Raw genomic sequence first — 13,784 nt, 5'->3', positions numbered from 1 at the left:
AGTCAGTGGATCAGCTTTTTAAGGTTGGAGTTGTTTCACAGATCTGATGTTGGCCTAGCTTGTAAGCTTCTTGAGTTTGATGGTCTGTGTCATATTTATCACTATTTCTTCCATCTCTCTAATTACTGACATAGCACAAAACACTCATGTTTTGTCCAATTACGTACAGAAGATTATCTTAAAACTCAAAATATGAGTAAGTACTTATTAAAATTTCTATATCCGGCTCAAGAAACTTAATGGATTTAAAAGAAGTTAAAGTTTATTCAGTAGAAATGAAGTCTAAGAAATTGTTGCATAATTATAGAGGATGGTGAATTTTAACTCTAAAAGGATAGAGTTGGCCAGTTAAGCCATTAAGTAGTTTTAGCTGTCTATTACCTGACATATTATAAGATAGCTTCATTTTGGTAGGAAAGCGGATGCTATTATACTGATTTTTGTTTTCATGAGTAGCTAGAACTCGAGCAGCCTTCTCATTATATTCATTAACAAATATTTATTCAGCTTTTGGTATTGACGAGTTATTGTGCTAGCTGCTGGGATTACAAAAGTAAGATCTTGTTCTTGCCCTTAAGAAGCTCAGTCTAATGCAAAATACATCCACAAAACAAATAATTACGAAACAATTCAAACAGTACTATACTAGAGATGTGCCCAGGATGCTATGGGAACATAGATGAGAGGAGACCTAACTCAGCTTTAAGTGGGAAAAGTGAAGAGAAAAGAAACATGAACAGCTTGAGGTGACATTATTACCTGAGGCTGCATCTGAACCGGTGAGTAGGAGTTAGCTCCACGTGAAGAGTTAAGAAAGGTGTTCCAGGGTATGGAAATGATCAAAGGAATAGGGTGGGAAACTGTTTGCTTGGGGAACTACAGGTCTCTTGGTGGTGTTGGAGCATCATATGGGGAACTGAAGAAGATAGTGTTTTCCTAAAGATACAGTTGTATTGCATGAACCTACCGATTAAATGTGTTGAAAATCAGAGCATTTTAACATAAGAGCCATTAAGGTGATAAGTTAGAAAAAGAATGGTTTTTTATGATGAAAGATTTAAACAAAAATGATACTTCATTTATCCATAGGCCTCTGTTTTCGGCAACTTCATCTATACAGGCAGCCAATATCAATATTACAAATTACATGTATATGTTTTAATTGGGGTGAAAATCTTTCAAAGTTATTTCATTTTAATACTGAGCATAATATCTTTTCTCAGTGAATCAGCATCACTGTTATATATAGTGTTTTGATGATGATACAGGCAACTGACACTGACTAGCCTTCACTGCTGTGCTGTTTAAATGCTTCGGCTTTTATACTGCTCTTGGTTATCAGCTGATATTGATAGCAATGTGATTCTCCCATAGCCTTCTTTCTGTCCCTTTCTATTTTGGTTCTGTGTTAGGAAATTGTACTTGTTTTGTTTACTTCTTTGTCTTCCACCTACTAAACTGTGAGCTTCAGAAGGGAGGAGACACCATGTCTGCCTTAGTCTCCATTATATTCCAGTGCTGAGAGCACAGTGCCTGACACAAAACAGGTGTTCAGTGAATGAATGCAGCATAGTCTGGCGCCCAAATAATTAAAGTCAACGACTCTGTAAAAAGAAAAAGAGCAGAGAGTTCTGGTTAATCAAAACATCTGTTCAATACATGCATTTTACATGGTCAAATAATTGGAATACAATTATATATAATTTCTTCTTTAGGATATCAAAGAAATACAAGTTAAGAACCTATAATAGATTTATCATTATAATATCATGTATGATATCATTTGTATTGCGCGGTTTCATTGTCCAGTTCCAGTTGGTGAACGCTAAAAAATAAAAAGTCTTTATTAATTTCCAGACAAATGCTTAATAGTAATACAGAGTACACCAAAGTGTATTTCATGGACTACATCAAAATATTTTCTACAACTGCTTTAGTATCCTATTTCCTGAAACAGTTTCCACTGATAGGAATTATAATCTCTTTTTGCCATGGAACTCAAAACTGATATTTTATCCTAAATGGAACTTAAGTACCAACTAACAAACTTTGACTTAGGAAAGGGATTTATCCTGGATTTTGTAAATAACCTTTTTATTTGTGTAGATAGATCTCTCTTTTGATAAGTTGAGTTGGTTGTTTTTTTTGGATGGTTACTTTTAAATAAGGTGTTTTTTAAATTTTCAGTGTTACAGAGGCCACTAGCCCACCCAGTAAAGATTCTAGAAAGAATTTGCATAATATATTTAATAATATATGTGAAAGTTACTGAATTTAATTGTCAAGTATCAATATAACCTCAAGTTAAATCACCTTTTAGCTATTCATCAAATATCTTTAAATGTGTTGAATTGTTTGGCAACATTGGGGTCGTTTGGGGAGATTTCTCTGATTTTAAATATGAGTTTTTGATGTTTTTTTCCCTCCCTAATATATCCTGGAATCACCGTAAGATCAGCTTTGTATGAAAGAGAAAGGAGACTTAATTAAAGATTGCTCTTGAAGAAAAATATATAGCTGAGATTATTTTATAAAAATGTTTTAAGGTTTTTGGTAGAAAATACATGATTTTAATATTATTTTGTCAAATATTAATCATTTTATGTGCTTTGTTTCTTTTTGAAATTCAGGCTTTCATTAAAGATAGAACCAGGGACAAGCACACCACGTTCTGCTGCTTCCAGGGAGGATTTAGTAGGTTAGTGCAGCTTTCTCTCGTTACCGAGTAATAAACCAGATAACCTAATAAGAAAGAATACACTCCAAAGTGAATAACACTTAGCACATTTTATTCTGCATGCACAGTTTTCTTTTTGGTATTAAAATATGTCCGTTTTTCTGTTGGTTTTCTTTTTTAATCAGAAACTCCTTACTTGTAGTTTGTACAAATAAATACATACAAATAAATACAAATAAATTTATAAATAAATATGCCAACTAATCAAGAAAAATAGATATAACCAACAGAAAATAATAAGTGTTTATGAATATTGACTCTTTTTTTAGTTAAGAATACACTGTCCTAGGCAACAAGGCTTGATTACATTAGAAATTTCTGTGGTCTAAGTGGGAAATTCTAATTTGAATAATTATAAGAGTCAATTTTAGTGGCTTAATTTTTTTTTTAATTTCACTCTAATACTGGACCAAGTACTGAAAATATTAAAAATAGTGTTAGTCCCTTAATTTTTATCTGTTGCATTACAATGGGGATTTATATGTATATCACACATAATCAAAAATATAAAATTAAAGAGAATTATTTATTTTTTAAGAATTCATAAGTAATAACCTTTTTAAAATTCTAAAACAGACCTTGGCACTAAGCTTTATATTATTGTATATTCTAAAAATATTTGGAGACCCATCTAATGAGGTATGAAGGAAGTGAGGGAACAAAGCCATGACAGTGTCTCAGGGGAAGAGTACTCCAAGCAGAGGAAGTCATTTCAGTCTAAATCTGTTTAAGTTTGCTTTTCTTTCCAGTCTTAAAGTGATACTTTGCAAATCTGTACATTTTTGAGTTCCACTTTTTTAATTCCCATAAGCTTGAACAGTGTCAATATAGATTTAAATTCTAACTTGAATGCTTGACCTACCTACCCTACGCATTTTTTATCTAAGAAGAAGCTGAAACTAAGAGTGAAGAAGTAATGTGTAAAATTAAATGAGCACTGAACTAGGATTCAGAAGACCTGAGTGTTTAGTCCAGGTTTCATCTGTGATATGAGATCCTTACCCCTTCTCTTCTAATTCTGCTGCTTCTTCTGTAAATGGGGAGGATATTTATACTGGCTACTTAGTGCAAGTAAAATAGATAGAAATTAATGGATATTGTATGTATTGAGGTTTGTGTTTTAGTATTCAGAAAATAAATATTTCTCTTGTTCAGTCTATTAAATAGAATTAATATTAAAATTTAAACCACACTTTATATTTCATATCAAAGGATTACAAATAAAACAATTTTTTTAAACCATGTAACAATTTCTTTCCCTCTCCCTCTCCCTCTCCCTGTGTGTGTGTGTCTATGTCTGTGTGTCTCTCTCTCTCTTTTTTAATTTAACCCTTAGGTCCTGAAGTAGGAGCATCTCCACAAAGTGGAAGAAAAAGTGTGGCAGCTGAAGGAGCCTTGCTACCACAGACACCACCATCCCCTCGGAACCTGATTCCACATGGACATAGGAAGTGCCATAGCTTGGGTTATAAGTCAGCATTTTTAATTTTATCTTTCAAATTTTTGTGTTTTTTTTTAAGTTGGCTTTCTTTTCTATTTATTTTACTAGTTGGACAGAAAATAGTGTCCTTGCATAGTTTTATTTGTGTAACAGTAGTCTTTTTCTGATTTAGTAAAATATCTTGTTTGCATAAAGGCATTTATTTCTTCCTTTACCTTAATTTGGAAATGAGCTTTTTCCAACAGTGCCTTCACATCTGGGGGAGAGAAATGAACATTACAGATCATCATCATAAATAAAATCAGGAAAGCAATATACCATTTTCATTTTAAATTATCATAAGTATCAAGAGTGATCACTTATCTTAACCCAAATAAGTCACTGTAAATGAAGCCTATAAAAATTGTTCTTTTTATTCCTAAATATAAAGAAAGGGAAACTGATTTTTTGTTTAGCTTTGCAAGATTGTTTTCTCAAAATGGAGCCCAAGGTTCACCTTTGTCATGATTTTTGTGAAAATTTAATAGCTATTTTCCAAAAGTGAATGTGAAAACAATTTTTAATGTACCCAAGAATCAAGATAAAATTAAAGTATTCTCTGTTACATAGGAAGATATGGCCTAGTTTCCTAAAAAGCTTTCCCTAAACTGTTAGTTTGAGGCTCTCATGATAAAATCTGTGTGTTCATTAGTATGAGAGTTCGGAAGTAAGTTCAGGATAGCAGGTAAATCTTTTATATCCTGAATCTTTATATAAGAGTATCTTTTATATCCTGAATTAGTAACAGTAATAAAAGATATGAAAAATATTTCTCTTTGTTTCCAGTTTCATTCATAAAATGAACACAGCAGAGTTTAAGAGTGCAACGTTCCCAAATGCAGGGCCAAGACATCTATTAGATGATAGCGTCATGGAGCCCCATGCACCATCTCGAGGCCAAGCTGAAAGCTCTACTCTTTCTAGTGGAATATCAATAGGTGAGAAATAATTCTCTGAGAGGATTCCAACTTAATGAAAAATAAGATTTTTAATAAAACTCAGCTGGGAATGAGTAATTAACCCTACTACAAGTAGAAAAAAATTGATAAAAGCTAAGTAGCAAAGTAGATAATGAGATGATACTACTAGTAGCTACTGAAGTTAATAATTCGTAATTGTTTGAAAAGTGCTTGATGGTTTGACTTCAAAGGGGGAGGCATTTGAGGAATGGTGAGAAGAGAACATGTGCTGATTGAATTGGTTACTGCATGTAGTTGGAATGTGGGAATGAGGAAAAGGGCAGATCAAGTATGACTCTCGGTTTCTTAGATTAAGCAACTAGTTAGATGGTGGTGCTGTTACCAAGGCAGAGAACACTAGAAGAGCAGCCATTTGTAAATGTCGAGGTATTTGTGAAGGATGACTAGGTTTGGGGAATTAAGAATTATGTTTTGGACATGTTTGGTCCATATTGAGTTGTCAGGTAGGTAATTGAATGTATGAATCTGGCGCTTAATGGGGTGAGGTCAGGTTTGTAGATACACGTATAAGAATTAGCATATTTATAGTATTTCAAGCCATGAGACTGGATGAGGTCACCTAGGGAGAGAATGTAAATAAATAAGAAAGACATTCTAACATTTGGAAGTGTGATTTTAAAAAAAAAATTGCTTCTTTTAATGGTGGACCATCAAAGGAAACTTCAAAGGAAAAAAACAGTGTGGTATCACAAAAGCCCAGTAGAGGAGGTGTCTCTGAAGGGCAGGATGTGTTGAATGTATCAATATAAAGTGCACAGAAGAGAAGTAAGGTGAGAATGGGAGTTGATCACTGGATTTGGCAAGATCAAAGTCACTGGGTGCCTCAGATGGTGGGGGGTGGAGCACCAGCAATGTCGAAGACGCATCAGCCAGGGTGAGCGTGATGATGACGTAGCTTTCAAGAGTGGGTTCCTTGGTTTGAATGTCTGAAAAGCTTGTGGCAGGTTTTCAACAGGTGCAAGTATTGAAAGATGTGATTCTCAAGTACAACCCTTCAGTGATCCCAAAGGGTAACAACACTCCCAGAGCCACTGCAAGATTTACTTGATGTTACAAAGAAAAAGAAACAATTTTCTCTAACATGTCCTGACTTTTATTTAGCCTCCTCCAAAGCATCGACAGTCTGCAGTCAGAACCCAGTTCATTGCACTGACATTCTTCGGATGTTCTCTCAGAAGGTTCAGTTTAGCCTGAGGTCTCACTGCCACAAATGTGGTCGCCCCCCCCATTCAGGCACCGGAAGCACCATAAAGCAGTTGTCGTTGTCAACATCGTTATCATACTAGGGTTACCAAGTGAGAAGAACCGGGGTTTTGGGGCTTGGTGCTCCGGCTGGGTGTCGGGCCTGAGCCTTGGAGGTGGGAGAGCCAAGTCCAGGACGTTGGACCACCAGAGACCTCCAGGCCCCATGTAATATTAATTGGCAAGAGCTCTCCTAGAGATCTCCAGCTCAACCCTAAGACCCAACTCCACCCAACAGCCAGCAAGCTCCAGTACTGGAGGCCCCACGCCAAACAACTATCAAGACAGGAACACAACCACACGCATTAGCAGACAGGCTGCCTAAAGTCATGCTAAGTTCACAGACACCCCAAAACACACCACCGGACTCAGCCCTGCCCACCAGAGGGACAAGATCTAGCCCCACCCACCAGAACACAGGCACCAGTCCCCCCAGCCAGGAAGCCTACACAGGCCCCTGAACCAACCTAACCCACTGGGGGCAGACACCAGAAATAAGAAGAAAAATGAACCTGCAGGCAGCGAAAAGGAGACCCCAAACACAATAAGCTAAACAAAATGAGAAGACAGAGAAATATGCAGCAGATGAAGGAGCAAGGTAAAAACCCACCATCCCAAACAAATGAAGAGGAAATAGGCAGTCTACCTGAAAACGAATTCAGAGTGATGATCGTAAAAATGATCCAAAATCTCGGAAATACAATGGAGAAAATACAAGAAATGTTTAACGAGGACCTAGAAGAACTAAAGAGCAGACAAACAGTGATGAACAACACAATAAATGAAATTAAAGATACTCTAGAAGGAATCAGTGCAGAATAACTGAGACAGAAAAACGGATAAGTGACCGGGAAGATAGAATAGTGGAAATAACTGCCACAGAGCAGAATAAAGAAAAAAGAAGGAAAAGAATTGAGGACAGTCCCAGAGACCTCTGGGACAACATTAAACGCACCAACATTCAAATGATAGGGGTCCCAGAAGAAGAGAAAAAGAAAGGGTCTGAGAAAATATTTGAAGAGATTGTCCAAAACTTCCCAAACATGGGAAGGGAAATAGTCAAGTCCAGGAAGCTCAGAGAGTCCCATACAGGAAAAACCCAAGGAGAAACATGCCGAGACACATATTAATCAAACTATCAAAAATTAAATACAAAGAAAAAATACTAAAAGCAGCAAGGGAAAAGCAACAAACAACATACAAAAGAATTCCCATATGGTTAACAGCTGATCTTTCAGCAGAAACTCTGCAAGCCAGAAGGGAGTGGCAGGACCTATTTAAAGTGATGAAGGAGGAAAACCTACAACCAAGATTAGTCTACCCAGCAAGAATCTCATTCAGATTCGACAGAGAAATTAAAACCTTTACAGACAAGCAAAAGCTAAGAGAATTCAGCACCACCAAACCAGCTTTACAACAAATGCTAAAGGAACTTCTCTGGGCAGGAAACACAAGAGAAGGAACAGACCAATAAAAATGAAAGCAAAACAGTTAAGAAAATGGTGATATGAACATACATACATATCGATAATTATGTAATAGGAACATACATACATATCGATAATTACCTTAAATGTGAATGGATTAAATGCTCCAACCAAAAGACACAGGCTTGCTGATTGGATACAAAAATAAGATCCATATATATACTGTCAACAAGAGACCCACTTCAGACCTAAGGACACATACAGACTGAAAGTGAGGGGATGGAGAAAGATATTCCATGCAAATGGAAATCAAAAGAAAGCTGGAGTAGCAATTCTCATATCAGACAAAATAGAGTTTAAAATAAAAACTATTACAAGAGACAAAGAAGGACACTACATAATGATCAAGGGATCCATCCAAGAAGATAATGTAACAATTGTAAATATTTATGCACCCAACATAGGAGCACCTCAATACATAAGGCAAATGCTAACAGCCATAAAATGGGAAATTGACAGTTACAATCACAGTAGGGGACTTTAACACCCTGCTTACACCAATGCACAGCTCATCCAAAATGAAAATAAATAAGGAAACACAAGTTTTAAATGACACAGTAGACCAGATGGACTTAATTGATATTTATAGGACAGTCCATCCAAAAATAATAGAATACACTTTCTTCTAAAGTGCTCATGGAACATTCTCCAGAATAGATCATATCTTGGGTCACAAATCAAGCCTCGGTAAATTTAAGAAAACTGAAATCATATCAACTATCTTTTCCACCCCCAGTGCTATGAGACTAGATAGCAGGAAAAAAAACTAAATTACAGGAAAAAAACTAAAAAGTACAAACCCATGGAGGCTAAACAATACACTACTAAATAACCAAGAGATCACTGAAGAAATCAAAGAGGAAATCAAAAAATACCTAGAAACAAATGACAATGAAAACACGACGACCCAAAACCTATGGGATACAGCAAAAGCAGTTCTAAGAGGGAAGTTTATAGCTGTACAGTCCTACCTCAAGAAACAAGAAAAATCTCAAATAAACAACCTAACCTTACATCTAAAGCAATTAGAGAAAGAAGAATAAAAGAACCCCGAAGTTAGCAGAAGGAAAGAAATCATAAAGGTCAGATCAGAAGTAAATGAAAAAGAAACAAAGAAAACAATAGCAAAGATCAATAAAACTAAAAGCTGGTTCTTTAAGAAGATAAAATTGATAAGCCATTAGCCAGACTCATCAGGAAAAAGGAGAAGACATAAATCAACAGAATTAGAAATGAAAAAGGAAAAGTAACAACTGACACTGCAGAAATGCAAAGGATCATGACAGAGTACTACAGACAGCTATATGCCAATAAAATGGATAACCTGGAAGAAATGGACAAATTCTTAGAAAAGTACAACCCTCCAAGACTGAACCAGGAAGAAATAGAAAATATGGACAGACCAATCACAAGCACTGAAATTGAAACTGTGATTAAAAGTCTTCCAACAAACAAAAGCCCAGGACAGGTGGCTTCACAGGTGAATTCTATCAAACATTTAGAGAAGAGCTAACACCTGTCCTTCTCAAACTCTTCCAAAATATAGCAGAGGGAGGAACACTCCCAAACTCATTCTATGAGGCCACCATCACCCTGATACCAAAACCAGACAAAGATGTCACAAAAAAAGAAAACTACAGGCCAGTATCACTGATGAACATAGGTGCAAAAATCCTCAACGAAATACTAGCAAACAGAATCCAACAGCACATTTAAAGGATCATACACCATGATCAAGTGGCGTTTTTCCCAGGAATGCAAGCATTCTTTAATATATGCAAATCAGTCAATGTGATACACCATATTAACAAACTGAAGGATAAAAACCATATGATAATCTCAATAGATGCAGAAAAAGCTTTTGACAAAATTCAACACCAATTTATGATAAAAACTCTCCAGAAATTGGGCATAGAGGGAACCTACCTCAATGTAATAAAGGCCATATATGACAAACCCACAGCCAACATCATTCTCAGTGGTGAAAAACTGAAACCATTTCCTCTAAGATCAGGAACAAGACAAGGGTGCCCACTCTCTCCACTGTTATTCAACTGAGTTTTCAAAGCTTTAGCCACGGCAATCAGAGAAGAAAAAGAAATAAAAGGAATCCAAATCGGAAAAAAAGAAGTAAAGCTGTCACTGTTTGCAGATGACATGATACTATACACAGAGAATCCTAAAGATACCACCAGAAAACTACTAGAGCTAATCAATGAATTTGGTTAAGTAGCAGGGTACAAAAGTAATGCACAGAAATCTCCTGTATTCCTATACACTAACAACAAAAAATCAGAAAGAAAAATTAAGGAAACACTCCCATTTACCATTGGAACAAAAAGAATAAAGTACCTAGGAATAAACTGACCTAAGGAGAGAAAAGACCTGTATGCAGAAAACTGTAAGACACTGATGAAAGAAGTCAAAGGCGATACAAACAGATGGAGAGATGCACCATGTTCTTGGATTGGAAGAATCAACATTGTGAAAATGACTCTACTACCCAAAGCAATCTACAGATTCAATGCAATCTTTATCAAACTACCAATGGGGGCCTTCCCTGGTGGCGCAGTGGTTGAGAGTCCACCTGCCGATGCAGGGGACACGGGTTCGTGACCTGGTCCGGGAAGATCCCACATGCCACGGAGAGGCTGGGCCCGTGAGCCATGGCCACTGAGCCTGCGTGTCCGGAGCCTGTGCTCTGCGACGGGAGAGGCCAGAACAGTGAGAGGCCCACGTACCGCTAAAAAAAAAAAAAAAAAAAATCTGTTTAGCAATCAAACTACCAATGGCATTTTTCACAGAACTAGAACAAAAAATTTTACAATTCGTATGGAGACAAAAAAGACCCCAAATAGCCAAAGCAATCTTGAGAAAGAAAAACGGAGCTGGAGGAATCAGCCTCCCTCACTTCAGACTATACTACAAAACTACAGTAATCAAGACAGTATGGTACTGGCACAAAAACAGAAATATAGATCAATGGAACAGGATAGAAAGCCCAGAGATAGAAAACCCACACACCTATGGTCACCTTATCTTTGACAAAGGAAGCAAGAATATACAGTGGAGAAAAGACAGCCTCTTCAATAAGTAGTGCTGGGAAAACTGGACAGCTACATGTAAAAGAATGAATTTAGAACACTTCCTAACACCATACACAAAAATAAACTCAAAAAGGATTAAAGACCTAAATCTAAGGCCAGACACTACAAAACTCTTAGAGGAAAACAGAGGCAGAACACTCTGTGACATAAATCACAGCAAGATCCTTTTTGACCCACCTCCTAGAGTAATGGAAAAAGAAACAAAAGTAAACAAATGGGTCCTAATGAAACTTAAAAGCTTTTGCACAGCGAAGGAAACCATAAACTAGACAAAAAGACAACCCTCAGAGTGGGAGAAAATATTTTCAAACAAAGCAACTGACAGGATTAATCTCCAAAATATACGAGTAGCTCATGCAGCTCAATAACAAAAAAACAAACAACCCAATCCAAAAATGGGCAGAAGAGCTAAATAGACATTTCTCCAAAGAAGATACACAGAGTGCCAACAAACACATGAAAGAATGCTCAACATCATTAATCATTAGAGAAATGCAAATCAAAACTACAATGAGATATCATCTCACACCGGTCAGAATGGCCATCATCAAAAAATCTAGAAACAAATGCTGGAGAGGGTGTGGAGAAAAGGGAACCCTCTTGCACTGTTGGTAAGAATGTAAACTGATGAGCCACTATGGAGAACAGTATGGAGGTTCCTTAAAAAACTAAAAATAGAGCTACCATATGACCCAGCAATCCCACTACTGGGCATATACCCGGAGAAAGCTGTAATTCAGGAGGAGACATGTCGCACAATGTTCACTGCAGCATTAATTACAATAAATAGCCAGGACATGGAAGCAACCTAAATGTCCATCAACAGATGAATGGATAAAGAAGATGTGGCACATATGTACAATGGAATATTACTCAGCCATAAAAAGAAACGAAATTGAGTTATTTGTAGTGAGGTGGATGGATGGACCTAGAGTCTGTCATACAGAGTGAAGTAAGTCAGAAAGAGAAAAACAAATATCGTATGCTAATGCGTATATATGGAATCTAAAAGAAAAAAAAATGATTCTGAGGAACCTAGTGGCAGGACAGGAATGAAGACGCACGCAGACGTAGAGAATGGATTTGAGGACGCGGGGCCGGGGGAGAAGCTGGGACAAAGTGAGAGAGTGGCATTGACATGTATACAGTACCAAATGTAAAATAGATAGCTAGTGGGAAACAGCTGCATAGCACAGGGAGATCAGCTAGGTGCTTTTACCACCTAGAGGGGTGGGATAGGGAGGGTGGGAGGAAGACGCAAGAGGGAGGGGATATTGGGGTATATGTATACATATAGCTGATTCTCTTTGTTATACAGCAGAAACTAACACTACATTGTAAAGCAATTATGCTCCAATAAAGATGTAAAAGAAACAAAAAAAAGTCACTTGGTGACCTTGACAAGATTTGCTTTATAGAGTAGTATGGGCAAAGCTTGGAGATTGGAGAATGAGAGGTAAGGAAATAGGGATAGCTATTATGGAGTGGGAGCAGAAAATTGGGACTGGAAAAGGATGTGAGATTAAGAGAGGAATTTGTTTGGTTTTACTTCCTAAACTTTTATTTATTTTCTGAACCTTCTAGATGAGCATTATTTCTTTGGATGTTTGGAGTTAGGAAATCTCCATACAGTGTTATTTTTATTTTTAAAAGCAATAATGGAGGAAAATGTCTTCTTCTGTCATTAATTGCCAGGTTTCTCAAAGACTAAGCCTATTATAATTAATACGATCATTTCAATATTGATGAACAGTCAATAGAAAGAAATGTAGGAGTTCATTTTCTTGAACATGTTGACTTCCTTTAACGCTTGAGAGTTTCAAACCCTGAAAGTGAAATTGCTTTGGAGCTGGAATGCTCCATTCAGCAGTTTTATTCCAATATTCCCCTTTTTATAAATACAAATGATTAAATGATGACAAAATTTACAAAACAGAAGACAAGTTGGCCTCTTGAAGTACATCTCTGTTAATACTGTGAATTGCCTATATGTAAATATCAACCTCAATCTGAAAAAATGATACACAGAATAATTTTGCAAAAAAGAGAGGAAGAACCTTTTTCCAATTAAAAATGTGTTACACTTATGGAATTTAGCCTGTCACTTTAAGCCAAAAATAGTAATTTTAAAAATTACAGCTCTCAATTTAGTACAGAATATTTGGCTTTTCTGTAATACTTATCATAAGTATTATAATGATTATTATTCTCTATTTGTGGCTTTTACTTTCCATAGATGTTCTTTTTGTTACCACAAGATAGTTATTTCATTCCATTAGAGTTAGTGTCTTAGTTTAGAGACCTGTCTTTTAGAATAAGAAGAGGCTAATTCAATTTTTGCCTTTGTATTTATTGTTTAATTATTCCAAGGCTAAGGAGATAAGCAGTAGAGATTGTTACATCTTTGTTTATAAATTTAAAACATTAGACATAGGCATTACCTTCCAGGGTGTTTGCTTTAAAACATTCTGAAAAGAAAGTCTATAACCATAGATGGTAATTGTTAATACACACACGCAATTCATAATCACAAAAAGGTTTTTTCCTCAGCTGTAACTTTTACATACAATATTAATATATCCCTTGGAGGCTTTGAGAAAGTACTCTGGAGAAATTAACCAGTGCTTGGGACTATGGCCTCTAACGTTTTTTAACATGGTATATATGTCCTAGGTAACCTAAAGTAGTCTTGCCCAGATAAAGGAGGTGTATCCACTCTGAACTTCATGCTTCTGGAAGAAACTTTTATTT

The 13,784-nt window shown here is 36.3% G+C and overlaps 1 protein-coding gene across 4 annotated transcripts in view; it reads left to right on the top strand.

Annotated features, from left to right (window-relative positions):
• Positions 1 to 13,784, top strand: part of RALGPS2 (Ral GEF with PH domain and SH3 binding motif 2) — a 322,932-nt gene that overhangs the window by 277,672 nt on the left and 31,476 nt on the right. For all 4 annotated transcript variants that reach the window (XM_019952266.3, XM_019952267.3, XM_019952269.3 and 1 more), the window contains 3 exons: positions 2,631 to 2,698; positions 4,074 to 4,209; positions 5,004 to 5,155. In XM_019952266.3, the coding sequence (XP_019807825.1) occupies positions 2,631 to 2,698; positions 4,074 to 4,209; positions 5,004 to 5,155 (356 nt within the window). The remainder of the gene's footprint in view (positions 1 to 2,630; positions 2,699 to 4,073; positions 4,210 to 5,003; positions 5,156 to 13,784) is intronic.

Source organism: Tursiops truncatus, chromosome 1 (genome assembly GCF_011762595.2).
Source record: "Tursiops truncatus isolate mTurTru1 chromosome 1, mTurTru1.mat.Y, whole genome shotgun sequence".
NCBI classification, from domain to species: Eukaryota; Metazoa; Chordata; class Mammalia; order Artiodactyla; family Delphinidae; genus Tursiops; species Tursiops truncatus.
The sequence above is the reverse complement of the archived record's forward strand: the minus strand, read 5'-3'. Positions and strand labels throughout refer to the sequence as shown.